Below are 26,951 nucleotides of genomic sequence, written 5' to 3' on the forward strand. Positions count from 1 at the left end.
CGTGGGCGACTCCAGGACCTCGTGGGCGCCGGAAGGGGGCGCCAGGCGCTGCCCGACAACTCAATCCCACCGGGCATCCTCGGGCCTCACTTTTAAAGGGCCAGGACTCCCCTTTCCTTCCCGCGGTGGGCTCGATCCTTCATCAGAAGCCCCTCTTAGTATGACTTGCCGCCGGGGGGGGGGTCCCTCTCCTTCAACCCCGAGAGCCGCGGCCCCCTCCACCCTCTCCAGAGGACCCTTTCTGGCTGCACCCACCCAAAAAGACCCGTTCCCACGACACGCGGGACACACACACACCCCTCTCCACCCCCCACCCACCCCCGGAGGATGCGGCTTCATTTAGATCAGGGGTCTTCCAACTTGGCCCTTTGATGACTTGTGGACTTCAACTCCCAGAATTCCTCAGCCAGCACGGCTGGCTGAGGAATTCTGGGAGTTGAAGTCCACAAGTCATCAAAGGGCCAAGTTGGAAGACCCCTGAATTTTAGATTCTAGTGAAGGACAGATCGGGGCCGGGGAGTGGGAGGGGGGGGAGAACCAAAGAAACCTCCTCTTCCCCCCCCCTCCCTCCCTCCCTCCCTTCCGCAGCCGCGATGCCCGGATCGAGGGAGGAGTTGAGTGCGTGTGTGAACGCGAACGCGGGATGGGCCCGGCAGGAGGAAGAGGCGGCGTCACGGACAAAAGTTGCCAAAGCCCGGAAGCGGCCAGAAGGAAACAAAGTTTCCAAACAGCGCTGAAAGGAGGGGGAGCCCGAAGAAGCCTCTCCCCCCCCCTCCTCCCCGGTCGAACCTCCAGCGCCCAGCGCAGCCGGCGGACTCGGGGAGAAGGCGATCGCAAGCTGCGATGGGCCAGTGAAAGGCCGGCGGAGGCAGAAGCGGAGAAGGCCGGGGCTTGGGGCGGCGGGGGAAGCCGCCCTCTCCTTCTCCTCCTCCGGAGAGACCCCCTCTCTCCCTCGAAGACCAGCGGCGGGAGCGAGAGACGATCCTTCCTTCCTCCAACCGGGGGGCGATGGGTTCCCAGCAGCCCCGCCGGGCGAAAACCAAGGGTCCCCCCTGCCTCGTCCTTGCGGGGCTCCTCCTGGGTGAGAGCGAACCCCGCTTTCTGTCCCCTCTCTGCGTTTCCCACGCTTCCCCTTCGTTTCCCGCGCTTCCCCTTCGTTTCCCACAGTTCCCCTTGATCTTCCGTAATTCCCCTTCATTTCCCATCGTTCCCCTTCATTCCCCACAAGTCCCCTTCCTTTCCCACGGTTCCCCTTCACTTCCCCACAATTCCCCTGTATTTCCCACAGTTCCCCTTCATTTTCCATAATTGCCCTGTATTTCCCATGGTTCCCCTGTATTTCCCACGGTTCCCCTGTGTTTCCCACGGTTCCCCTTCATTCCCCACAATTCCCATGTATTTCCCACAGTTCCCCTTCATTTTCCATAATTGCCCTGTATTTCCCATGGTTCCCCTGTATTTCCCACGGTTCCCCTGTGTTTCCCACGGTTCCCCTTCATTCCCCACAATTCCCATGTATTTCCCACAGTTCCCCTTCATTTTCCATAATTGCCCTGTATTTCCCATGGTTCCCCTGTATTTCCCACGGTTCCCCTGTGTTTCCCACGGTTCCCCTTCATTCCCCACAATTCCCATGTATTTCCCACAGTTCCCCTTCATTTTCCATAATTGCCCTGTATTTCCCATGGTTCCCCTGTATTTCCCACGGTTCCCCTGTGTTTCCCACGGTTCCCCTTCATTCCCCACAATTCCCCTGTATTTCCCACAGTTCCCCTTCATTTTCCATAATTGCCCTGTATTTCCCATGGTTCCCCTGTATTTCCCACGGTTCCCCTGTGTTTCCCACGGTTCCCCTTCATTCCCCACAATTCCCCTGTATTTCCCACAGTTCCCCTTCATTTTCCATAATTGCCCTGTATTTCCCATGGTTCCCCTGTATTTCCCACGGTTCCCCTGTGTTTCCCACGGTTCCCCTTCATTCCCCACAATTCCCCTGTATTTCCCACAGTTCCCCTTCATTTTCCATAATTGCCCTGTATTTCCCATGGTTCCCCTGTATTTCCCACGGTTCCCCTGTGTTTCCCACGGTTCCCCTTCATTCCCCACAATTCCCATGTATTTCCCACAGTTCCCCTTCATTTTCCATAATTGCCCTGTATTTCCCATGGTTCCCCTGTATTTCCCACGGTTCCCCTGTGTTTCCCACGGTTCCCCTTCATTCCCCACAATTCCCATGTATTTCCCACAGTTCCCCTTCATTTTCCATAATTGCCCTGTATTTCCCATGGTTCCCCTGTATTTCCCACGGTTCCCCTGTGTTTCCCACGGTTCCCCTTCATTCCCCACAATTCCCCTGTATTTCCCACAGTTCCCCTTCATTTTCCATAATTGCCCTGTATTTCCCATGGTTCCCCTGTATTTCCCACGGTTCCCCTGTGTTTCCCACGGTTCCCCTTCATTCCCCACAATTCCCCTGTATTTCCCACAGTTCCCCTTCATTTTCCATAATTGCCCTGTATTTCCCACGGTTCCCCTGTATTTCCCACGGTTCCCCTGTGTTTCCCACGGTTCCCCTTCATTCCCCACAATTCCCCTGTATTTCCCACAGTTCCCCTTCATTTTCCATAATTGCCCTGTATTTCCCATGGTTCCCCTGTATTTCCCACGGTTCCCCTGTGTTTCCCACGGTTCCCCTTCATTCCCCACAATTCCCCTGTATTTCCCACAGTTCCCCTTCATTTTCCATAATTGCCCTGTATTTCCCATGGTTCCCCTTCATTTCCCACGGTTCCCCTTCATTTCCCACCGTTCCCCTTCACTTCCCCACAATTCCCCTGTATTTCCCACAGTTCCCCTTCATTTTCCATAATTGCCCTGTATTTCCCATGGTTCCCCTTCATTTCCCACGGTTCCCCTTCATTTCCCACAATTCCCCTGTATTTCCCACAGTTCCCCTTCATTTTCCATAATTGCCCTGTATTTCCCATGGTTCCCCTTGATTTCCCACGGTTCCCCTGTATTTCCCACGGTTCCCCTTCATTCCCCACAATTCCCCTGTATTTCCCACAGTTCCCCTTCATTTTCCATAATTGCCCTGTATTTCCCACGGTTCCCTTTCATTTCCCACGGTTCCCCTTCATTTCCCACAATTCCCCTGTATTTCCCACAGTTCCCCTTCATTTTCCATAATTGCCCTGTATTTCCCATGGTTCCCCTTGATTTCCCACGGTTCCCCTTCATTTCCCACAATTCCCCTGTATTTCCCACAGTTCCCCTTCATTTTGCATAATTGCCCTGTGTTTCCCACGGTTCCCCTTCATTTCCCATGGGTCCCCTTCATTTCCCACAGTTCCCCCTTGATCTTCCACAATTCCCCTTCATTTCCCACAGGTTCCCCTTCATTTCCCGCAGGACCCAACCCATTTTCCACAATTGCCCTTGATTTTCCATGCTTCCCAGTCTGGCCGTTGGAAGATCCGCTTTGGGGCAAGGAGGCCACTCACTTTCCTTTTTTCTTCCCTCCCCTCCTCTCTTCTCCTGGATCACGGTCAGGTTGCAGAGGAAATATAACCTGCTTTCCCCCCTCCCCCCCCCTTTTCTCCGGATCTCAGAGCAGTGTTGTAAGCAGCGAAGGTCAGGAGTCAGGAAGGCGGAGATCCGCCAGCTTCTTAAGCGAGCGGCTTCCGTTTTTGTACTTTGTTTTGGCTGAAGAAGCTGCGGCTGGGTTGATTCTGCCTTTCGCCCTCCCACTCCTTTGATCAGTCCGGGCACGAAATGAAACTTTCTTCTCCTCCTCCTCCTCTTTCTTCTCATTTTTTTTTCCTCAGCAATCCAACCTTTCCTGCTAACAAAAATGGGGCATTAAATGGCAAAAACAGCCCAAAAAATCTGAATGCTGTAGGATGCATTGGAAAATTGATAATACTATAACAGAATAACAGAGTTGGAAGGGACCTTGGAGGTCATCTAGTCCAACCCCCTGCTCAGGCAGGAAACCCTATACCATTTCAGACAAATGGCTGTGCAGTCTCTTCTTAAAAACTTCCAGTGTTGGAGCACCCACAACTTATGGAGACAACTCCTTCCACTGATTAATTGCTCTCAGTGTCAGAAAATTTCTCCTTAGTTCTAGGATGCTTCTCTCCTTGACTAGTTTCCATCCGTTGCTTCTTCTCCTGCCTTTGGGTGCTTTGGAGAATGGCTTGCCTCCCTCTTCTTTGGGGCAGCCCCTCAAATATTAGACTATAGCTATCATGTCTACCCTACTCTTCCTTTTTATTAAAGTAGATGTTATGTTTCGGGTTCGGACGAGCAGGAAAGACGCCAGGCAGATGAGTACAAAAGAATAGTTGCTTTATTCATAACTATAACTGTACTGAGGGTTAGGGGTATCCATGCAGTCTTTATATAGTCTCCTATAATCTGAACAACCAATCAGATTGAACCCATCATTCCCGCCAAGTTAACTGCAGCCTGGACTGGAAAGTCCCATCTGTGTTACTGGAGAACCGTTAGCTTTCCAGCGTACACGTGATAAGGTCTTCCCAAAAGCTCAGTACATAACACCCCTTCCCCTTTTAAGGAACAGACATTATCACCCTTGACATTTAAGGATTATGATTCACTTCCAACCTCCAGTGTTTAATTGAATGTTTGACCCCATTCAAGGTAGGATAATCATAATGCGACCTTCTCGGATGTGCAGTGTATAGGTTGCATGCAATGAGACTAAAGACAGCTTTGCTGTTCTGCCAGTAGTATTACACCACCTTCCATAATTTCTTGAAATATGCCAGGTGCTACGCTTACGCCAAACTGCAACCGTTTGACCTTGAAATCTCCCTCATGTGTGACTATAGTTTGAGCCGCAGCTGTGGCCTCGTCTACTGGCAGCTGCTGGTACGCCTATGCCAAATCGAGCTTAGCGAAAATGGCGCCTCCCTGTAAAGAGGCGAGTATATGGCTGACTATTGGAACCGGGTAAGCATGCTGGTTTAAAGCTTTGTTTAGGGTGCACTTATAGTCCACGCAAATACGAACTTCTCCACTTGGCTTAAGTGGGGTAACGATAGGGGTTTCCCATTCCCCCCCCTTCAACAGGTTGCAACACTCCTTGTTCCACTAATTTATTTCTGCTTCGATTTTGTGTTTTAACGCAAACGGAACTCTTCTTGGTTTTATTCCGATTGGCATTACATTAGGGTCTAATTTAAACGAGATAGGCAGCCCTGTGTAAGTTCCCAACTTAGAATCGAATACGTCGGCAAAGTCCTCACACACAGTTCTGAGGTCAATACTTTGGGTTCGATTTATGCCTGTTATCTGGATTCCCAATGCCTCAAACCAGTCAAGTCCTATCAGACTTGTTCGTTGGCCCTCTACCACTACGACGTCCAGGTGCCCTAGAAACTTTTTAAATTTTACTGACAGGGTGGCCTCCCCCTTGATTTTAACATGGGCGGTCTGAAAGTCGGTCAGAATAATGCTTGAGGGCCTCAATTTCACCCATTGATTGCTGCGGCTGCAAACATAGTTAAATGTCTCGTGCGAAATGATTGAGACTGCTGAGCCAGAGTCTAATTCCATTTTACATGGAATGCCTTGTAATTCGATTGAAAGATTAATCTTGGATTTAAGGGGACGACGAGCCCCTGTGCGGCAGATACTCCTCCAGCTTTTAAAAATCCCCACACTGGTTGGACCCTGGGCCCCGGTACCTCTCCTTGTCGGCTCCCCCGACTGCTGCTTGTGTTGACCGTCTCTTTGACGAGCTCGGCATACGACCGTGATATGTCCAGTCCTTCCACAGGCCCGACATGTGGCCATCTGGAACCTGCAGTTCGCGCGGACATGGTTGCTGCTACAACCCATGCATCTAGGGAAGAGAACTGCCTTATAATTGTTCTCTTTTTGTTGAAGTCTGCGATCTTGTGTTCCTGCTTGCTTCTGTAGCTTGTCTATCTCTGACTCTTCCTCTACTATGGTTTCGCCGCCATATTTTGCGACCTCGTGGTGGATTGATTCTTCTGTTTTGAGAGGTTTGGTGGTTTGCACTACTTGTACTGCGCCTCTGGCTGCTTCGTCAGCCATTATTTCGTCTTGTGCCTCCAACAATGTTAAACTTGGTTTTGCAAATAGTCTCTGTTGGAGGGCTTTATCGCGAAGGCCGCATACTAACCGATCCCTCAGGCGTTCTTCCAGGTTGGAGAATTTGCAAAGACGCGCGGCCTGGCACAGGCCTGTGATGAATTCCGACGCCATTTCTCTTGGGCGTTGCACTCTCTGATCAAATTTGAATCTCCACGCCATTTCAGACATTCTCGGTTTAAAATGTCCACTCAACTTTTGCTTGAGGTCAGCAAACGATACTGACTCTATCGGCGTGGGGGCAAATAGGCTCTCCGCTAGATCAAACGTTGCAGGTCCGCATATGCAGAGCAGTGTTGCTGCCTTGAGAGCTTCTTCAGCAATTTGATTTGCCCGTAGGTAATTTTCGATCTGCCCAAGGTACGACGGCCACTCTTCGGGGTGGCGAATGTCGAACTCTCGGAGCTTGCCGACCTTTGGCATCTTCTCAATTCCTGCGTTCTGGATCCTGCTTCACGAGCTCAGATGGGTAATTCTGAGCGTGTGGCCGCTAGCGTATTAATACTAGCCAGCTGAAAGAGAGGGGGGGGGGAAGATGCCTCTTCCCACCAGCATGTAAGCTGACCCCTCGTGACTTCAGCTCTTTGCGAAGCAGGATCCCACCTTCGTCGCCACTGTTATGTTTTGGGTTCAGACGAGCAGGAAAGATGCCAGGCAGATGAGTACAGAAGAATAGTTTCTTTATTCATAACTGTAACTGTACTGAGGGTTAGGGGTATCCATGCAGTCTTTAAATAGTCTCCTATAGTCTGAACAACCAATCAGATTGAACCCATCATTCCCGCCAAGTTGACTGCAGCCTGGACTGGAAGGTCCCATCTGTGTTACTGGAGAACCGTTAGCTTTCCAGCGTACACGTGATAAGGTCTTCCCAAAAGCTCAGTACATAACAGTAGACATCCCCAGTTCTAGCAACCATTCTTCATATGTTTTAGCCTCCAGTCCCCTAATCATCTTTGTTGCTCTTCTCTGCACTCTTTCCAGAGTCTCAACATCCTTTTTATACCGTGGTGACCAAAATTGGATATTGTATTCCCACTGTGGTCTTACTAAGCCCTTATAAAGTGGTACTAACACTTTACGTGATCTTGATTCTATCCCTCTGTTAATGCAGCCTACGACTGCTTTATTTTATTTTATTTATTTTATTTTAATTCCATTTATATCCCGCCCTTCTCCGAAGACTCAGGGCGGCTTACAATTTTAAAGCACAAATCAATGTGCTTAGCAATAGCTTTGGCTTTAACTAGGGAGAATAACCAGAGGAAAAAAAGGTAAACACTCTTTTATTGCCAAGAAAATAAACAGATCTGAGAATTAATAGGAATCAGAGCAAACCTTAAAGATTTTATCTCGATTAAAGCGAGCTCACCCAGCTGATTTCAGCAATGGGATTTTAAACGACTAGAAAAATATCTTAGGGCTATTTGGAAAGGAGGCAACTGAGAAATCACACCATTGGAGGCGGGGCTTAGCTGGTTGAAAAACAAATCCAGAGAAAATGACCAAGCGCCTTGGCACGACTGCAAAGAAATTTTTCGGGATGTGCTGTCAAACCACGAGCTCAAATCCTGACCTCAGATTATTCTAGAATAGTGTTTGTCAATCTCAGCCATTTTAAATCGGGTGGACTTCAATTTCCAGAATGCTGGCTGGGGAATTCTGGGAATTGAAATCGACCCAAGTTATCATGGCTGAGGTTGAGAAAGACTGGTCTAAAATGTAATTCATTTTGCTTTCTCTTAGGTGTCATTCAGGCTGTGAACAGTAACCCCTCACGTACAGGTGAGTAAGACCGTAGTAAGGAGGGGGCCAGGTGAGTAATAATAATTGATGAAATTTATATGCTGCCTCCGAACTCCGGGAGGCACACAACAACGAAAGAAAAGGATTACAATAAAATCAATTAAAAATAAAAGAGAGCAACGGGGAGGCCCCACCCTCCCTTGCCAAAATCCTGCTGGGTTTTTGTCATTTTTGACAGCAAGGAACTGTCCCAGAGAAAGTGCATTTTCTAAAGTAGTCCTCGACTTACAACAATTCATTTAGTGGCCGTTTGAAGTTAGAGCGGCACTGAAAAAGGGGGGCTTATGGCCGTTTTTTTCACATTTGTGATCGTTGTAGCATCCCCCATGGTCACCAGATCAAAATTCGGACACTTTTGCAACTGGTTCATCTTTATGACGGTTGCAGTGTCTCTTTTTACGACCTTGGGGAGACAGAGAGGAAAATAAACCAAGAAGAGACCGGTTATTTTTTTCCACACTTATATTTTCTCTCAATCCATTCCAAGAGATTGCAACAACAAGCAAGACAAAGAGAAGCCAGCGCTTTCTTTTAAAGCAAGGAAGCGTTATAATTCCGGGAATTGATTGTGGACTTCAGTTCCCAGAATTCCTTAGCCAGCCATGCTGGCTGGGGAATTCTGGAAATTGAAGTCCACCCCTCTTCAAGGCGAGAACACTTTTAAGAATTTAAGAACATTTTTGTAAAAGCTGAAGGCAAAAATAACCTTGATTTTTGATTTAAGCCTTTCCTTTTCACGACAGACTAAATCATGTGTAGTTCAGTGTAGCTGGGTGCATATTTGCCTCCTATTTGTCCATTTAAGTAGTGCTTCTCCACCTCAGCAACTTTTAAGATATGTGGACTTCAACTCCCAGAATTCCCTAGCCAGCATGGTGGCTGGGGAATTCTGGGAATTGGAAGTCCACACATTTTAAAAGCTGATAAAGTTGAGAAGCACTGCCATAAAGGAAATAATCAGTAATTAACACCACTAAATTTGTAACTGATCACTGCTCTTAAAAATATTCCTTTTATCCTTCATACAAAATACTGCTTATTTATAGCTGTTTGGACATCCCATGTGCAAAATGTCCTGTTTTTTTGAAGTAAGGATGTGTTGTAACTTCAGGAAGTTACTGGAACCTTCCTCAGCAACTTTTAAGACTTGCGAATTTCAGTTCCCAGAATTCCCCAGCCAGGGTGTTAAAGTGCGCACTTGTTAAAGCGGCTGCGATTAAAAAAACCCAGACTGGATTTCCACAATACCACTCCTTTTGGGGACAAAGATTAGAACAGGGTTCTTTAGACGTGGCCCTTTGATGACTTGTGGACTTCAACTCCCAGAATTCCTCAGCCCGCGTGCCTGGCTGAGGGATTCTGGGAGTTGAAGTCCACAAGTCATCAAAGGGCCAAGTTTGAGGACTCCTGGATTAGAAAGTGGCAAAATGAGGAGAATCTGGGGGTGGCCAAAGAGCTAGAAAAATACAGAGGGTGCATCCTTCTGCTGACTTTCTTTCTTCACTTCGGCAGCTGTTTGTTCAGGTTATCCCGATGTCCGAAGAGAACCGCAAGGCCAAATCCTTAGCCCTTCCTCCCGGGTGATGACTTCCAGCAGCTGTACTTGGGTGATTGTGGGTGGCCCGGACGATATCATTTATATCGGGTGAGCAACTCTATGTGAATTTGCTGTAAGACAGCCTACAATTAATATTACAGGACCTGAAGCAGAGGGGTGTTGTTGTTTTTCCACTCTGCAACTTTAAGAAGTGTGGACTACAACTTCCAGAATTCCTCAACTATCGTGGCCGTCTGAGGAATTCTGGGAGTTGAAGTCCAGAAGTCATAAAAGGGCCAAGCTTGAAGACCCCTGCCTTAGATCTTAAAAGTTTGAAAAACACTGGCCTAAAACTTGGCAAGCATTGCAGATGTTTATTTTGGGGGAGGGTCCTTTCAATAATGACACTGCTGGAGTTGGAGGGAACCGCAAAGCTCATCTAGTCCAACCCTCTGTTCAAGCCTATTAAACCATCTAGGCGAGATGACCGTCCAGCCTTTTCGTAATAAGACTCCAGAGATGGAAAAACACCCAATATCCATAGAAAGTTTAAATTATATTTAAACTAGGTTTGGACACTTGGAACTTCTATCAGTTATTTCTGGTCCCAGTTTACGGATAGTCCCTGACTTACAACCATTCATTTAGTGACCATTCCACGTTATAACGGCACTTAAAAAAATGACTTAGGACCATTTTTCACACTTACGACCGTTGCAGCATCCCCGTAGTCGTATAAAATTCAAAATTCAGATGCTTGGCAACTGAACTCATACTTATGATGGTTGGCATGTCTCCCTGAGTGACGTGATCCCCTTTTGCAACCTTCTGACAAGCAAAGTCAATGCGGAAGCCAGATTCACTTAACAACCGTGTTACTAACTTAGCAAGTGCAGTGATTCACTTAACAACTATGGTAAGAAAGGTTGTAAAATGGAGCAAAACTCACATAACACTAATTGCCTTAGCAGCAGAAAATTTGGACTCAAGGATTAAATGTATCTATATATATCTATATATCAATCTATATCTGTATTTATATATCTCTATATCTGTCTATATATATATTTATCTCTAGATCGATCGATCGATCAATCGATAGATAGATATAGATAGATGATAGATAGATAGATAGATAGATAGATAGATAGATAGATAGATAGATAGATAGATAGATGATAGATAGATATACATATCTATCTATCCATAAAAATACTTTTAGGATTTCCCTGTAGATATTTAATCACGACCAGGGCTTTTTTTCTCATAGAACGCTCAGAACGGAGTTCCGGCACCTTTTTTGGATGGAACCTTGTAGGGTAGGCAAGGCAGGTTGTATGATGTATGTGAGTTCCGGCACCTTTTTCTTTTACAAAAAAAGCACTGTCTATATCTGTCTATATATATCTATCTCTATATCTATCTATCGATGATAGATAGATAGATAGATAGATAGATAGATAGATAGATAGATAGATATAGAGATAGATAGATAGATAGATAGATAGATAGATAGATAGATAGATAGACATATCTATCTATCCATAAAAAATACTTTTGGGATTTCCCTGTAGATATTTAATCACAGCAATAGCGTCTCTTCAAATCTGCTTTTCTTGAGCAACTCAACTTTCTTCGACCTGCCCCCGTCAGACATATCCTCAAATCCCCACATCATCCATGTAACGCCAAGGCTTACAAAAAAATTTAAAAAAAAAAAATAGTGTTCATTGCATTTGAAAAAAATAACACAAAAATAAAAACACACCAGAAGGTATTAAACCCAACAATGTGTACATAATTAAAAATATATAGCAAGTTTTAAAAAACAGGGTAATAATATAAGTGTACTAGAAATGAGTACAAACACACCTATACGAAGACGGTTGCATAAGATGTGCTTTAGTTAATTATATATGGAAGTGTAGCCATTTACTGTAACAACACACAGTCATTTGTTTAGGGACCGTTGGAAGTTAACAGCGGGACTGGAAAAAGTGGACTGAGTCCAGTGTCCACATTCACATCCTTTGCAGCATCCCAGTGGTCTCCTGACTAAAATTTGGGCACTTGGCAACTGGCATGCACTTATGAGAGTTTAGCATCCAGGGCTCATGTGATCACCACTTGCAACCTTCAAATCCGGCTTCCAACAAACAAAATCAAAGGAGGAAGCCAGATTTGCTTAACAACCTGCTGATTCACTTTAAGAACTGCAGTGATTTGCTTAACAACTGCAGCAGGAAAGGTCCTAAAATGAGACGCAACTCGCTGAAAAACTGCCTCGCTTAGCGACAGAAATTTTGGGTCTCAACTGGGCCCAAATGTAGGCCCCAAGGACGACCCGTATTTGGGTCTTTCCCCCCCCCCATTTCACTTTTTTTTAAGGCAAACAAAGCTTTACTTTGCCCTAATATTCCTCAAAAGGTGGTCGTCACAAGGAAAGTTTTTCTCCTCAGTGATAAAAAGAATTATTTAATTGAAAGAAGCAACTGTTGGAAAGGGAAACAAGCTAGAAAACTTTTCCTGACAGTCAGAACAATTAACCAGTGGAACAGCTTGCCACCAGAAGTTGTGGGTGCTCCACAACTTTAAGAAGAGTTTGGACAGCCATTTGTCTGAAATGGCAGAGGGTCTCCTGCTTGAGCAGGAGGATAATAATAATAATAATAATAATAATAATAATAATAATAATAATAATGATGATGATGATGATGATGATGATGATGATGATGATGATGATGGTGGTGGTGATGGTGATGATAAGAAGAAGAGGAAGAAGAAGTAGTAGTAGTTGGAAGGGACCTTTGAGGTCATCTAGTCCAACCCCCTGCTCAGGCAGGAAACACTATACCATTTCAGACAAATAGCTGTCCAGTCTCTTCTTAAAAACTTCCAGTGTTGGAGCATTTGCAGCTTCTGACAGTTCTAACTGTCAGGAAATTTCTCCTTAGTTCTAGGTTGCTTCTCTCTTTGATTTGTTTCCATCCGTTGCTTCTTGTCCTGCCTTCGGGTGCTTTGGAGAATAGCTTGACTCCCTCTTCTTTGGGGCAGCCCCTGAGATGTTGGAAGACTGCTATAACGTCCCCCCCTCGTCCTTCTCTTCATTAAACGAGACACACCCAATTCCAGCAACCGTTTCTTATACGCTTTAGCTTCCATACCCCTGATCGTCTTTGTTGCTCTTCTTTGCACTCTTTTCTAGAGTCTCAACATCTTATTTACATCGTGGTGACCAAAACTGGATGCAGTGTTCCAAGTGTGGCCTTACGAAGGCCTTGTAAAGTGGTATTAACACTTCATGTGATCTTGATTCTATCCCTCTGTTAATGCAGCCTATCTCTGTGTTGGCTTTTTTGGCAACTGCCACACATGGCTGACTCCTGTTTAAGGGATTGTCCACTAGGACTCCGAGATCCCTTGCAAAGTTGCTTCTATTGAGCAAGGTACCACCTATACCAGGGGTAGGCAACCTCGGCTCTTTTATGACTCATGGACTTCAACTCCCAGAATTCCTAACTCAGGAATTCTGGTAGTTGAAGTCTATGAGTCATAAGACAGCCGAGGTTGCCTACCCCTGACCAATACTGTGTTTTCCCGAAAGTAAGGCCTACACCGAAACAATAAGCCCTAGCTTGATTTTTGGGAGTGGGCCTAATATGAGCCCTATCCCATAAATAAGCCCTAGTTTTGGGGCGAGACACACACCTAAAAATCAAGCTAGGGCAGGTGTGGGGGTGTGTAGATCTGCTCCCACTTATCTTGGAGCCAGGCCTCCCCTCACTGGCCCACTTCTTCTTCTGAGGCCTCTTCTACATTCAGGCCTGCATTTCTCAGTCACAGGTCTTTCCAGAAGGCCTGTGCAGCCAAGAACCGAGCTATGGGTTCAATCCATAGCTTGGTTCTTCAAGAGATCTGCAGCTGAGGACTGAGCTATGGATTGAATCCATAGCTCGGTACTCAACTGCTTAGGCCTTCTGGAAAGGCCTGACTGCAAAACGCAGGCCCAAATGCAGCTGCAGAACTTTGGCCCCAGAAGAAGTGGACCGGCTGGGTGAGTGTCAGTGTCGGAGGTGAGGCCTACCCTGAAAATAAGACCTGGTGCCTCTTTTGGAGGCAAAAAAATAAGACCCGGTCTTATTTTCGTAGGAAAACAGTACTATATCTGTGCATTTGGTTTTTCTTGCCTAAATGTAGAACCTTACTTTTTTCACCGTTGAATTTCATTTTGTTAGATAGCGCCCAATATTCAACTCTGTCCAGATCCTCCTGTATCTTAAGCCTGTCTATTCCAGCCAGCTTGGTGTCATCTCTAGAAGACAGGTGTCTCTGGACTAGAAGACCTCCAAAGTCCCTTCCAACTCCGTGATTCTGAACTCTGATATTCTGTGCTTGTCTGGGAAGGTTTCAGATCAAGGGTACAGTTAAACATTTTTCTGAAATGTTACAGGGTCTCCCGCCGGAGCAGGGGCTTGGACTAGAAGACCTCCAGGGTCCCTTTCAACTCTGTGATTCAGCATTTTGCTACACATGTTCCATTTTCAGCCTCCTGGTACTTTCATAAACACCTCTCCAGGACTTCCACATAGCAAGACAAATCCAATTTGGGTCTGGGGTCTTTTCATTTTGTTCCACAGGTTCCAGCAGTTCTTCCTTTCCTGCGGGTCGGAAATGCTGATCATCCGTGCGGCCAATCAGCCATCCAGGAAAATGTGCGGTTACACAGCACCGGAACCCATTCGAATAAAAGGAGGCAACGTGACCCTGACTTACAGCTGGAAATTTTGGGCGAGGAACGGATTTCAGCTGAAATATGAAAGAGGTAAGGCCAGACTGTGGGGCCCCCAATTCTATAATCTGAGACTAGATCAGGGGTCTTCAAATTTGGGCCTTTTATGAAGTGTGGACTTCAACTCCCAGAATTCCTGAGGAATTCTGGGAGTTGAAGTCCACACGTCATAAAAGGGCCAAGTTTGAAGACCCCTGCTTGTGGACTTCAACTCCCAGAATTCCTCAGGTACGCTGGATGAGGAATTCTGAGAGTTGAAGTCCAGAAGTCATAACGGGTCCAAGTTTAAAGACCCCTGGACTAGATTATAATAAAGTAGTCCTCCACTTACGGCCACAATTGGGAGCAGAATTTCTGCTGCTAAGCAAGGCGGTTGATAAGCAATTCGTCCCTGATTTGATGAGCTGCTTTTTTTTTGTCATGGTTGCTGAGCAAATCGGTGCAGTTGTTAAGTGAATTGCATGGTTGTTAAGCGAATCTGGCTTTCATCATTGACTTTGCTGGTCAGAAACTGGTTGGCAAGGTCGCAAAATAGCGATCACGTAACCTGGGACGCTGCAACTGTCGCAGATACGTGCCCGTTGCCAAACAGCTGAATTTTGATCATGTGACCATTGGGGATGCTTGATGGTCATAAGTGCGAGGAGGAGTTGCAAGTCCCTTTTTTCAATAAAATTGTCATTTTGAATGGTTGCTAAACGGATGGTTGTAAGTTGAGGACTTCCTGCAAAATGGTTTTCCTTTAATGCCACTGTGATTCTCAATCCTACCAATTTTCTGTATAAGTCACTGGGTTATCTAGCCAACTCACAAATGAAGGCAAATATACATGTCCCAGGATAGTGTTGCAGGATCCAATCTGGTTCAGTCAGGTTTTGTACAGTCAATTTACATACATTCAATTCTGCAGCTACTAAGATTGTTGGCCAAGTAGGGACACAAACAGCCAGGGAAATTTTTGAAACCTGGGAAACGGGGTCCTTTGTTGGTCAACAGGAGTGCTGATTTACCACCAGCTTATCAAGTACTTCGGAGCCGAGGACTTGGCCCCCAAGGATACAACATCCAAGGACAATAGCTGGCCATCAATACCCCAATAAACAACTAAAAAGCCACACACAACCAGGCACCACATAAATACCACGCATAGAATAGGTCCAAAGCACACTATTTAACTAACTAGCTGATCGTTTTCTCATTGTTGCTTGGCAACAGCAATTTTGGCCTCAGTTGTGGTTGTATGTTGAGGACTGCCTATACCAAGGTACCACTGTGTTAAGATTCATGATGCTGCTAGTATCTCTAGAGAGGAATTCTAGACACAGGTTGCAGAGAAGGAAGTTATTTCCTGGGTCTCCTGCTACGTAATAAAAATGGTGTCATTTTTGTTTCTTGTCGTTTCCCTCTCTCTCTGCTTCAGAATCTAAAACACAGCCTGTTGTGTCATGCAACCGCACCTTGGATGACTTCTACGGGGTGATTTATTCCCCAGCCTTCGGCTCGGACTCGCACCTGGGAGCTGCCCATTGCCAGTGGGTGCTGGATGCCCATGACAGCCGCCCCCTCACCATTCGCTTCACAGTCCTTAACTTAGATGTCGGCGACTCCTTACGGGTGTACGACGGGTCGCCCAACGCCCCGCTCCGCCCTCGCCTGCTGCGCAACTTGGATTATACCAGCAACAACAAGATTGTGTTGGTGGATTCCCCATCCAGCCAGGCATGGGTCGTGTACCAGGCGGTGCCCGGAACAGAAGGACGGGGCTTCAACGCCACATACCACGTGCAAGGCTTTTGCGTGCCGTGGGACTTCCCCTGCGGAGGAGACAGTGGTGAGGGTGCCACATGCTACACCACCGCCGAGCGCTGTGACGGAAATTGGGACTGTGCCAACGGCGCTGACGAGGATGGTTGCCACGGCTGCCCACCGGGGCAGTATCCTTGCGGTGGACGAGGCATCGGAGGTGCTGTCTGCTACGGTCCCGCCGACCGCTGCAACTACCAAACGTTTTGTGCCGACGCCGCAGACGAACGCCGTTGTTACACCTGCCAGCCAGGGAACTTCCGATGTAGAGATGGCCGCTGCATCTACGAGAGCTGGGTGTGTGACGGGCAGGCGGACTGTGTCGATACTTCCGATGAAGCGGACTGCTCCTACATCCTGCCCCGCAAGGTGGTGACGGCGGCCGTCATCGGCAGCCTGGTGTGCGGTCTCCTTCTGGTCATCGCACTGGGCTGCACGTGCCGTCTGTACGCGCTCCGGAGCCATGAATTTGGGTGAGGGGCCAATTGGGGGAAGTCAAGGAAGAACGATGGGATTTTGGAGGTGTGGTGGCTGGAAAGGGGGACAGGAATAGAGTTGACGCGCTAAAGGGGCCAATATGAAGAGGTAGGGCCTGTGTTGAGTGGACCAATGGGGCAATGAGTTGAATCAGTGGAGCGGTGCCCAGGGGATCATTGGTGACCCCCAGGGCCGTGTTTCATATTTCCCAATCTCGGCAGCTTTAAGAAGGGTGGACTTCAACTCCCAGAATTTCTCCTTCCCCAAGTCTGCTGGGGAATTCATGCATCTTAAGGCTGCTTTAGACATTAAAAGTCTTCCAAGATTTAAAAATTTGAGCATACCAGCCCAGTGGGAATGAAGAACCCAGGGACTGAAGAGGGACTCCTCATTCTGGGAGAAACTGAGTAGATGAAAAAAATAGGCTTTTGAGGAGATTCGCCCAACTCAGCTATCCACCAGGAAAGTGAACACATTCCTTAGCATTGGCCGTGATGCCTATGGAATTCTGGGAGTTGAAGTCCACACAACTGGAGGATGCCCAGTTTCTCCCTACTGCCTGTTACTTCCTTACCCTCTTCACTTTTTAGTGGATCTACTGTTTCCTTGACTTTTTGCGTTATTAATATATTGAAAGAAACTTTTTTATCTTTGACTTTTGTTGCAAGTCTTCGTTCATTCTGAGCCTTTGCTTTCCTGACTTCATCTTTGCGTGCTCCGGCTGTCTGCTGATAATCAGCCTTAGTCAAGTGTCCCTCTTTCCATTTTTTGTACTTGTCCTGATTGTCTTTCAGTTTGTCAGAGAGGTCTTTGTGCAGCCATGCTGGTTTCTTCTTGAATTTCTTGTTTTTCTTTTTCAGTGGTATTGTGCTGGACTGGGCTTTTAGGATCACATTTTTCAGAGTTTCCCAAGTTTATCAAGTTGATAAAGACTTGTTAAGAAAACAAGGAGGATAAGTGATGGGAAATCAAGGTTACGCTCCTAAGAGTAGGGCAAGGATTAAATTTCTTCGAATCCTCCTTTTTTTAGAGTCTTGGCACCTATGTCCCGGATGGAGGCCCAGTTGATTCAGCGCCAGGCTCCACCATCTTACGGCCAGCTCATCGCTCGTGGGGTGATTCCTCCAGTAGAAGGGTTCCCGATTGAGCACCCAAGTCAGGTAAGTGAGCCCTACACTCTTCACGTATGTTCCTCAAGACCAGAGATCTCCAAACCTGCCCACTTTAAGACTTGTGGACTTCAACTCCCAGAATTCTTAGCAAGCGAGGCTAGGTATTCTGGAAATTGAAGTCCACAAGTCTTAAAGTGGCCAAGTTTGGAGACTCTGCTCAAGATCAATCTCGGAAGAGCATCAGTTCCATCCTCATCCTCTTTCCTTACTTTCCTATCGTTATTTCTGAGAAGCAAGATATACAGATAGTCCTCGCTTAACGACCGGTCACATTGTGACCAATACCCTACCCAAAAAAGTACTTAAGATGTTCCCACTCCCCCACCATCACTCTGTGGTCACACACATTTTGGGTGCTTGGCTACTGGCTCATGTTTACAGCTGTTTTCAAGGTCTCTTGCAGTCACATTATTTTTGATTTTTGACCTTTTTTTTTCTTCTTTTGTACATTTACTTCTAGTTTTTGGAAAACCACCCATTGGGTCAAATGAATTTATTTAATGAGAGGGACCTCGGAGTCCTAGTGGATGATCGCTTAAACATGAGCCAGCCATGTGCGGCAGCAGCCAAAAAAGCTAACACAATCCTTGGTTGTATAAACAGAGGCATAGAATCAAAATCACATGAGGTATTAGTACCGCTTTGTAAATTCTTAGTAAGGCCACACCTGGAATCCTGCATCCAGTTTCAGTCACCCCGTTACAAAAAAAGATGTTGAGACTTTGGAAAAAAAATGCAGACAATAGCAACTAAGATGAGTAAAGACAAAAACATACGAAGAATGGTTGCAGGAATTGGGTGGGGGACACGATAGGAGTATTCCATTATTTGAAAGGCTGCCACAAAGGAGACCCATTTAAAACCCACCATAATTCTGGGCTGAATTACAGTAATAAGTCAAGGACTACTTGTATATTATTCTGGGGGGAAAAAGAGACGACTGTAGGGATTCCAGACCCATGGTCAGAAAGCCACTACTTGATTTGACCAACCAGGAGAGCAACTGTAAAGTGGTCCTTTAATTAAGAAAGATCAAAAGGTGAAGGTTGAAGAACAACATCTCAAGAGCTTTGTAGAGCAACAGAAGATAAGAATGCTTGAGCGGTGGATGGCAAGATGGGTGTATACTTTTTAAAAAACTATATCTGTCAACAAACGTCCATGCCGGAAAACACAGCCAGAAGAAAGACGACGTGGCACGGTTGACTGCAAGAAGTTCTTTACTGAGTAGATTCCATGCAAATACAAAGTCAGCGTTGGGAGTTACTCACCCCCAACGCGCCTTTTAAACTTTGCCTGAGATTGGGCATCAGCCCCACCCATTAGCCCCACCCGTCCCCTGCGCAGACCAGCATCCACCCGAGCCGCGTAAAACCCCACCCCCCTTACCTGTCTTCCCACACCCTGCTTCCTCCCCTGGCGCCGAGGTCCATACAGTGTGGAGGTAGGTATACGCCCAGCACCCCCTATTCCCGTGCCCCAAGGACCCAGACGTGCTCCCCTCCACCATCCTAACACCCCGCACCACAACCGCAGGCCCTTGGCAGCCCCCATTGTCCCAGCGCGGCTGTAGAGCGCCCTGCGCTGCCGCCGCCATGCAAGCCGCTGAAACGCCATGCAAGCCGCTGAAACGCGCCTCTGGCGGCTCCGTTGGCACCGCCGCCATGCGTCCACCCGTTTCGTGAGGCTGCAGCCGTGTGTCCCGCGCGGCCGCCCGTGGCCCTTCCCAGACACTGCACAGCTGATGGGGCGGGCGTGTGTCTCGCACGGCCGCCCGAGGCTCCTCCCGGCCGCTGCACAGCTGATGGGGCGGCCGTGTGTCTTGCGCGGCCGCCCGAGGCTCCTCCCAGCCGCTGCTCGTCGTGCTCCCCCGTGTCCCCTTGTGTTGTCGAGCCCGAAGGGCTTGACAATATATTTTATTGAATTTTTTAACATAAACACCTTAATATTTGGTAAACAGCGGATTGTCTGGGCTTATATTTGCAAAGTAATCACTAACAATCAGTTTCTATATTCCAAAAGTCCACATAATAGCTTTGCTTGGTTTTCTCTTCTTCCAATAATTTTCTCTTTGCCAACCCTTGAATTGATACAATTCTTATCATTTTGATAAGTAACCATTAAATGTAAAGATTTTTCTAAAATTTCTACAAATAATAATAATCACACCAATATCGCGCTTCTTTTCAATCCGGTCATCTTGCTTGCCTCGTCATTGTAAAATCCTGTTTACAATTCTTATTTAAATTTGTTTCCCCTACAATGTTCAAAACATTCTTACTGGATTAAAATTTTCTCAAGTTTAATTACATTTAAGTATTTCAATCTTATTTTCCTCAGACGGGCCATCCCGACACTTTTACATTTCTCTCGTCTTAAAAAGTAAAAAAATAATAATAATTAAGATCTACTACTTCTTTTTTATGCTCTTCTGTAGGCCCTTTCGAAATAGGAGTACAGCTAATCCTTGATTTACGACCACAGTTGGCCCTAAAATTTCTGTTGCTAAGTGAGACAGTAAAGAGAACTTTGTCCCATTTTGGGACCTTTCTTGCCACATTTGTGAAGCGAATCACTGCAGATGTTAAGTTAGTAACACGGTGGTTAAATGAACTTGACTTCCCCCTTGACTTCGCTTGTCAGAAGGCCGCAAAAGGGTGTCACCTGACCCCGGGACGCTGCGACCGTCATAACTACGAGGCAGTTGCCAAGCGTCTGGATTTTGAACACGTGATCGTAAGGATAAAGCAACAGTTGTAAGTGTGAAAAAGAGCCATAAGTCAGGGCTTTTCAACCAGTGGTACGGGTACCACCTGTGGTACGTTGGCACCTGGCAGGTGGTATGCGGCCATCCTAGAAAAGTGGTAGCGGAGGAGGGGAAGGAGCTGAACCGGTGGCAGCACCGCACAAGCCTGAGCGAGAGATGGCTGGAGCTGCAGGGCTGTCAGGGGTCAGCGGAAGCGCCAGGATCAGTGCTAGGATCCAGCTGGAGCTCAGCACTGATCTTGGCGCTTCTGCTGAGCCCAGAAAAAGCGCCGATCAGCTGGAATGTTGCAGCATCTCCAGGGTCTTCTGATTTACATTCAGATGCTTGGCACCTGATTCATATTTATGACGGTCACAGTGTCCCAGGGTCATGTGACCAAAACCTACTGCAACCACCCAGCAGAGGGGGGGAATAAAAACCAAACACCCCCACCCCACCCCCACTGCCAATCCTCAACAGAAATGCTCACAACAATGAAAACCTCACACAGGAGGAAGAGTGCCGCCAGGCGGGGCAGGCAGGTGTCTTGCTCGGCTGTGGCTTGGGGGGCACTTTTTTCGGTGCCATTGTAACTTCAAACAGTCACTAAGCAAATTGTTGTAAGTCGAGGACTACCTGTACTTCATCACTTTTTTCCTTTTTTTTTTTTTGGTCAAGTTTTTGACCCCTTGCTAGGCGCCTGGTGGTACTCAGATGTTGCCATATCGTAAAAGTGGTACAATGGGTGAAAAGGTTGAAAAGCCCTGCCATAAGTCACTTTTTTTCCAGGGGGCGTTATAACTTCAAAAGGTCCCTAAACAAACGGTTGTAAGTCAAGGGCTATCTCAAGTTCCACAGACAATTCCTGACTTCAGCCTTCTTCAGCTGGCGTACTTGGAGTTTGTGAAGCTGAAGATCTAACTTTCTTCTGGGTTCTCGTTTCAGAATTCGGTCCTGGGGAATTTGCGGTCTCTCCTGCACCTTTGGCGACGGGATCCTGCTAGCCCTCCAGGCGGCAATGGGGTGCGTCGTCCCCGTCAAAGCCGCTTTGTACGACGTTTGACGAGGCGCCTGCGCCGATTGGGGCTACTCCCTCCCTCGTCTTCTACCACGGCCGCCACGGCCACCTCTAACTCATCTTCCACTCCTGATGACTCGGCGGAGCCATCTTGTGGGGACGGAGTTGCTTCTTCCCAGTGTCCGGAAGACCAACCGTCGCCTCTTCCCGTTAAGATTGCGCCCACTCCTGCCGAATCCACGCCGGATCCTCACGTCCCACATCCTACTCCACGGTTCACGGGGGTCATGCGGAGCCTCCGAGTCCGGCTTTTCTCCCCTGCACCCACCTGCTCTGTGGAAGCTGGAGTGGACCCCCTCAACCCATCTCCCTTTCCTGATGAGGAAGACGAAGTCCTCCTGGTTCCCCTGACGGATCCACCACTCGAGGACCTTCCCGCCATGGAGAACTGGGATGCTGACGACGAACCTCTCCTGACTTGAAAAGTTTTTGCTGGATGTGGCCTTGAGGAAATTTGTCACCAGCGACCGACAACGGACAGTCAAGCCTGCTTTTTTTCCTTGCAGATCTTTCCACAGTTTTTTTTTCTCTCCCCTCCCCCTCCCCAAATCAAAAATGAGAGAAATCCCTGTCCGTTTAGATGGGGGAGAAAAATCAAATTGTTTTTCCAAAAAAAAAAATATTTCTTCTTCTCCTCGGCGTTTTGACCATAAGGGAAAAAAAAATCCGCTGCTTTTTGTTGATCCCCAGAGGGTTGGAGAAAATCCCTTTGCCTCGCCAAATCGGCAGTTTTCTTGGCTTCTTCAAATCTTAAATTGGTAGGAGGGATGTCGGCAAGTAAAGACTTCTTAGATCATTTTTTAGAGAGGTTTTTGATTCCTTCGGCCCTGAAGTGAGAACTTGGGTCGACAAAGTACGTGTGCGTGCTTGGCATTTTAAAGATTGTTCTTACAAAATGAGGAGGAAGAGGAGGAAAGAATGAAATGTGTTCTTTGGAGAAACACTGAAGCCATTTGCTTGAAATGAAAAAAATGAAGGAAGCAAAGATAAAATCCAGAATAATCTTTAGCAACATTAAGGCAGTTTCTCTCAGAGCAGTAATTTGATTTCCCCCCCACCCCCCACTAAAAGCAGTTGGTGGTGATTAGACACTTCCAAGTCGTCCATCTTGTATCGCAACTGAAGATTTATTTTTGTGAATTTATGGAAAGCTGGAAAAAAATATAACTCCAGCAGAACTTCTTCTTTTTTTTGCAAATCACGTTTTAGGGTGCAACCTTTTTTGGCTAGTCAATCTTTCTGTTTGCGTTCCGTGGGAAGCGAATCCAAGGTTTACAAAAACAAGCAAAATCCAAAAAGTGTTGGAGAAAAAAGAAAGAAAGGTTAATACTTGGAATCTTTTGTTGATAAAGCTTTTGTAAGTAAATTATTTTTTAAAAGCACAGCCAATAGGAAAAAAGAAAAGAAATTTTGCACATGGAATGTCCAAATAGCTGTAAATAAGCAAGATTTTGTATGAAGGATAAAAGGAATATTTTTAAGAGCAGTGATCAGTTACAAATTTAGTGGTGTGAATTGCTGATTATTTCCTTTAAGGCAGTGCTTCTCAATTTTATCAACTTTTAAAATGTACGGACTTCAATTCCCAGAATTCCCTAGCCTGGCTAGGGAATTCTGGGAGTTGAAGTTTATATGTCTTAAAAATTGCTAAGGTGGAGAAACACTACTTAAATGGATAAATAGGTAAATATACTCCCAGCTGCACTGAAATAAACATGATTTAGTCTGTCGTGAAAAGGGAAGGCTTAAATCAAAACTCAAGGTTATTTTTGCCTTCAGCTTTTACAAAAATGATCTTAAATTCTTAAAAGTGTTCTTAAATGAGGTTAATGGCTTCTTTCACTCCAATGAAGGTTTTTTCCATTTATTTTTCTGTATTTCAAATCCAGAATTCTCCAAAACAAAGCTAGCGTACGACTTACAAGGGATGAAGTGGTCTGTTGCAGGAGAACACAGGTAGTCCTTGACTTACGACAACAATTGGAGCCCAAAATTTATGTTGTGAAGCGAGACATTTGTTAAAGTGAATTTTGCCCCATTTTACGACCTTTCTCACCCCAGCTGTTCTGTGAGTCACACGGTCGTTAAGTGAATCCGGCTTCCCCCATTGACTTTGCTTGTCAGAAGGTCGCAAAAGGGGTGATCACATGACCCTGGGGCACTGCGACCGTCATAAATATGAGTCAGTTGTCAAGCCTCTGAAGTTTGATCCCATGACTGCGGGGATGCTACAGCGGTCGTAAGTATGAAAAACGGTCATAAGTCACTTTGAACTGTCACTAAATGAACTGATGTAAGTCGAGAACTACTTGTATCCAACATTTGGATCATGGTTTAGGTCAAGGGTAGGTAACCTTGGCTCTTTCATGACTCGTGGACTTCAACTCCCAGAATTCCTGAGCCAGCATGGCTGGCTCAGGAATTCTGGGAGTTGAAGTCCACGAGTCATGAAAGAACCAAGGTTGCCTACCCCTGGTTTAGATTAAATCCACTGAAATCCATGTTAACAAATTAGACTTAAAAAACAAAATCTCAGCTTTGTTTACCCCGATACTGACTGGATTCAACTCGGTTATTCAAAATACACGTAGTCCTCGAATTAAAACATTTCACTTAGCGGCCGTTGAAAGTTACAATGGCACTGAAAAAGTGACTTATGACCGTTTTCACACTTATGACCATTGCAGCATCCCCACAGGGATCAAAATTCAGGCACTTGACTACTGACTCACATTGATGACGGCTGCAGTGTCCCAGGATTGCGTGATCCCTTTTTGCGACGTTCTGACAGGCAAAATCAACGTGGGAACTGGATTCACTTCACAGCCGTGTTCCCAATTTAACAACTGCGGAAATTCAGTTCGCAAATATGGCGGGAAAAATCGTAAAATGCTCACTTAACAAATTTCTCACTTAGCCACCTAAATTTTGGGCTCAGCTGGGGCCGTAAATCGAGAATTACCTGTACGGTCTGATTTTTAAAAAATAATAATACTAAAGCCGTGTCTCAATTTTAATCGTATTTTAGGCAAGAAGGGGGAAAAAAACCCACCATAAAATCTGTGCTGAATCTCTGCCCAGTGAGTTTATTTACCTTTATTTTTACAAAGCCCACAGAATGCAAATAAAGCTGAACATACGTCGCGAGACAAATTGGAAATGGTAAATTGTACCGTAATTTCTCCCAAAATGGGTAGAAATTTTTGAGAGAGGAAGAGAGACATAGGATATTAACAACCACCTTACTAACTTCACAACGGCAGCGAGTCACTTAACAACCGGGGCAAGAAAAGTCGTCAAAGGAGACAGAACCCACTTAAATTTTTTCTCACTTAGCAACATAAACTTTGGACTCAATTTGGTCCTCGACTTACGGCCACAATTGAGCCCAAAATTTATGTTGCTAAGTGAGAAATTTATGAAGTGACTTTTGCCCCATTTTACGACCTTCCGTGCCCCAGTTGTTAAGTGAATCACTCATTGTGAAGTTAGGAACACGGCTGTTAAGTGAATCCAGCTTTCCCCATTGATTTTGCTTGTCGGAAGGTTGCAAAAGGGGATCATGTCACCCCAGGGCACTACAACCATCATAAGTATGAATCAATTGTCAATCACGTGACCCTGGGGATGCTGCAACGGTCGTAAGTGTGAAAAATGGCCCTAAGTCCCTTTTTTAAGTGCTGTTGTGACTTTGAATGGTCACTAAATGAACAGTTATAAGTCAGGGAGTACCTCTGATGAGCTAGGCAAAATAGCGATCAATAATCTATTTTGCTTCTGACAGGAACATGCAAAACATACCGCCATCTCTTTCCGATCCATTTTGTCATTGGGAAATTAATATGTGTTTTTTTTTCCTCTGTGCCTCCAAGGCCACTAATCCGATGGGAAGGTTTAAGTTCCCAAAATTAGCACCCCGAAATCAAATCCACTCCAAGAAATGAACCCCACCTTTTTTTTGGAATGGCAGATTGAAGCTCGCTCCTTCCACGAAGCGGAAAAACGGAGGCCTTTAGCACCCTCGGCCTAGTCGTGTTTTTGCTTGAAGGAACAAAATTCGGTATTAGGTAGTTCCTCGACTTACGATGAAAATTGTGAACCCAAAATCTCTGTGGTTCTGCGAGACGTTTGTTGAAGTCAGCTTTGCCCCGTTTTGCGACCTTTCTTGCTGAGGTCATGAAGTCAGTGACACGGTTGTTAAGTGAGAACATGCCTTCCCCATTGACTTTGCTGGTCAGAAGGGCATGGAAAAAAATCTTGCCTAAAATATGATGAAAATCAAGACACCACTTTATTATTATTATTATTATTATTTTTAAAAAAATCAGACCGTACAGATAGTCCTCGACATACGACCACAACTGAGCCCATTTTAATGCCCCATGTTAATGATTTTTCTTGTCAGATTTATTAATCGAATTGCCACAGTTGATAAATTAGGAATATGCTTGTTAAGTGAATCACTGCAACTGTTGTTAGTCACACGGTCGTTAAGCGAGAATCCGGCTTCCCCATGGACTTTGCTCCGCTGAAGGCCGCCAAAGGGGAGCACGTGACACACACACACAAAAAACACCCGGGACGCTGCAACCGTCATTAAATAGGAACCAGGCGCCAAGCTTTTGAATTTTGATCCTGCAAAGGTCGTAAGTGTGGGAAAACCGGTCATTAAGTCACATTTTTCAGTAGCATTGTAACATTTGAACGGTCAGTAAATGAACAGTTGTAAGTTAAGGACTGCCTGTGCTGTTCCTTGGGGCGGCTTCTGAGATCCATGTCAGTAAAACTCAACATGGAAGAAGCGAGATTGAAGTCGATTGTCCTGAAAAATAGAATTTTGGGGCTGAGGAGGGAGGCTGACCAATTAATGATCGACTGGATGTCCCGATTTTGCTCGCCAAATTCTTCACGTGTCTCTGTGTTAACGTGTATAAATTCATATATATATACTGTATATATATATATATATATATATATATATATATATATATATATATATATATATATATATATATATATATATATATTGTCTATTATTTCTTTGACTGGCAGAGGTAGTTAAGAAATCACTGAATCAGTGGCCACGTCGTCCTGCTGTTTTGTTCCTAAAAAACGAGTGCGGGTAACAAAGTATTTGCACTATTGTCTTTGTCGTTCATGAGCTGTCACCACTAACCGAGGGTTGTTCGGTGTGTAATTTCACCTTCTGTTGCCTTTACAATTTTGCTAAGAGCTTCTCTCTTTTTTTCCCCCCAGAAAGGATGTTTTAAACCGTTAAAGAGTAAAACCAATTTTCCTGTTCTCCAATGTGCCCGGTGTGGTTTATTTACTTATTTTCTTTTAAATTCTATTTTGAAAACTCAAATATTTGGCCACCTAATGAGCAGAGCCTAATG

At 45.9% G+C, this 26,951-nt stretch overlaps 1 protein-coding gene across 1 annotated transcript; it reads left to right on the forward strand.

The window, feature by feature from the left end:
* Positions 1 to 696: 696 nt before the first annotated feature.
* Positions 697 to 26,524, forward strand: LRP10 (LDL receptor related protein 10). The gene is made up of 7 exons (XM_083380248.1): positions 697 to 1,081; positions 7,894 to 7,932; positions 9,466 to 9,598; positions 14,128 to 14,312; positions 15,700 to 16,555; positions 17,590 to 17,719; positions 21,423 to 26,524. Exons 1-7 carry the CDS (start codon positions 1,009 to 1,011, stop codon positions 21,975 to 21,977), a joined length of 1,971 nt encoding a protein of 656 aa, XP_083236374.1. The 5' UTR covers positions 697 to 1,008; the 3' UTR covers positions 21,978 to 26,524.
* The last annotated feature ends 427 nt before the right edge of the window (positions 26,525 to 26,951 follow it).

Source organism: Vipera ursinii (genome assembly GCF_947247035.1).
Source record: "Vipera ursinii genome assembly, contig: scaffold_161, whole genome shotgun sequence".
Lineage (NCBI taxonomy): Eukaryota > Metazoa > Chordata > Lepidosauria > Squamata > Viperidae > Vipera > Vipera ursinii.

Bases quoted from the DNA above. Each gene is read 5' to 3' on its own strand.
- LRP10 (XM_083380248.1), top strand. From the start codon at position 1,009: ATGGGTTCCCAGCAGCCCCGCCGGGCGAAAACCAAGGGTCCCCCCTGC. The intron at 9,599-14,127 runs GTGAGCAACTCT...TTTGTTCCACAG, and splicing joins GACGATATCATTTATATCGG to GTTCCAGCAGTTCTTCCTTT. The intron at 14,313-15,699 runs GTAAGGCCAGAC...TCTCTGCTTCAG, and splicing joins TCAGCTGAAATATGAAAGAG to AATCTAAAACACAGCCTGTT.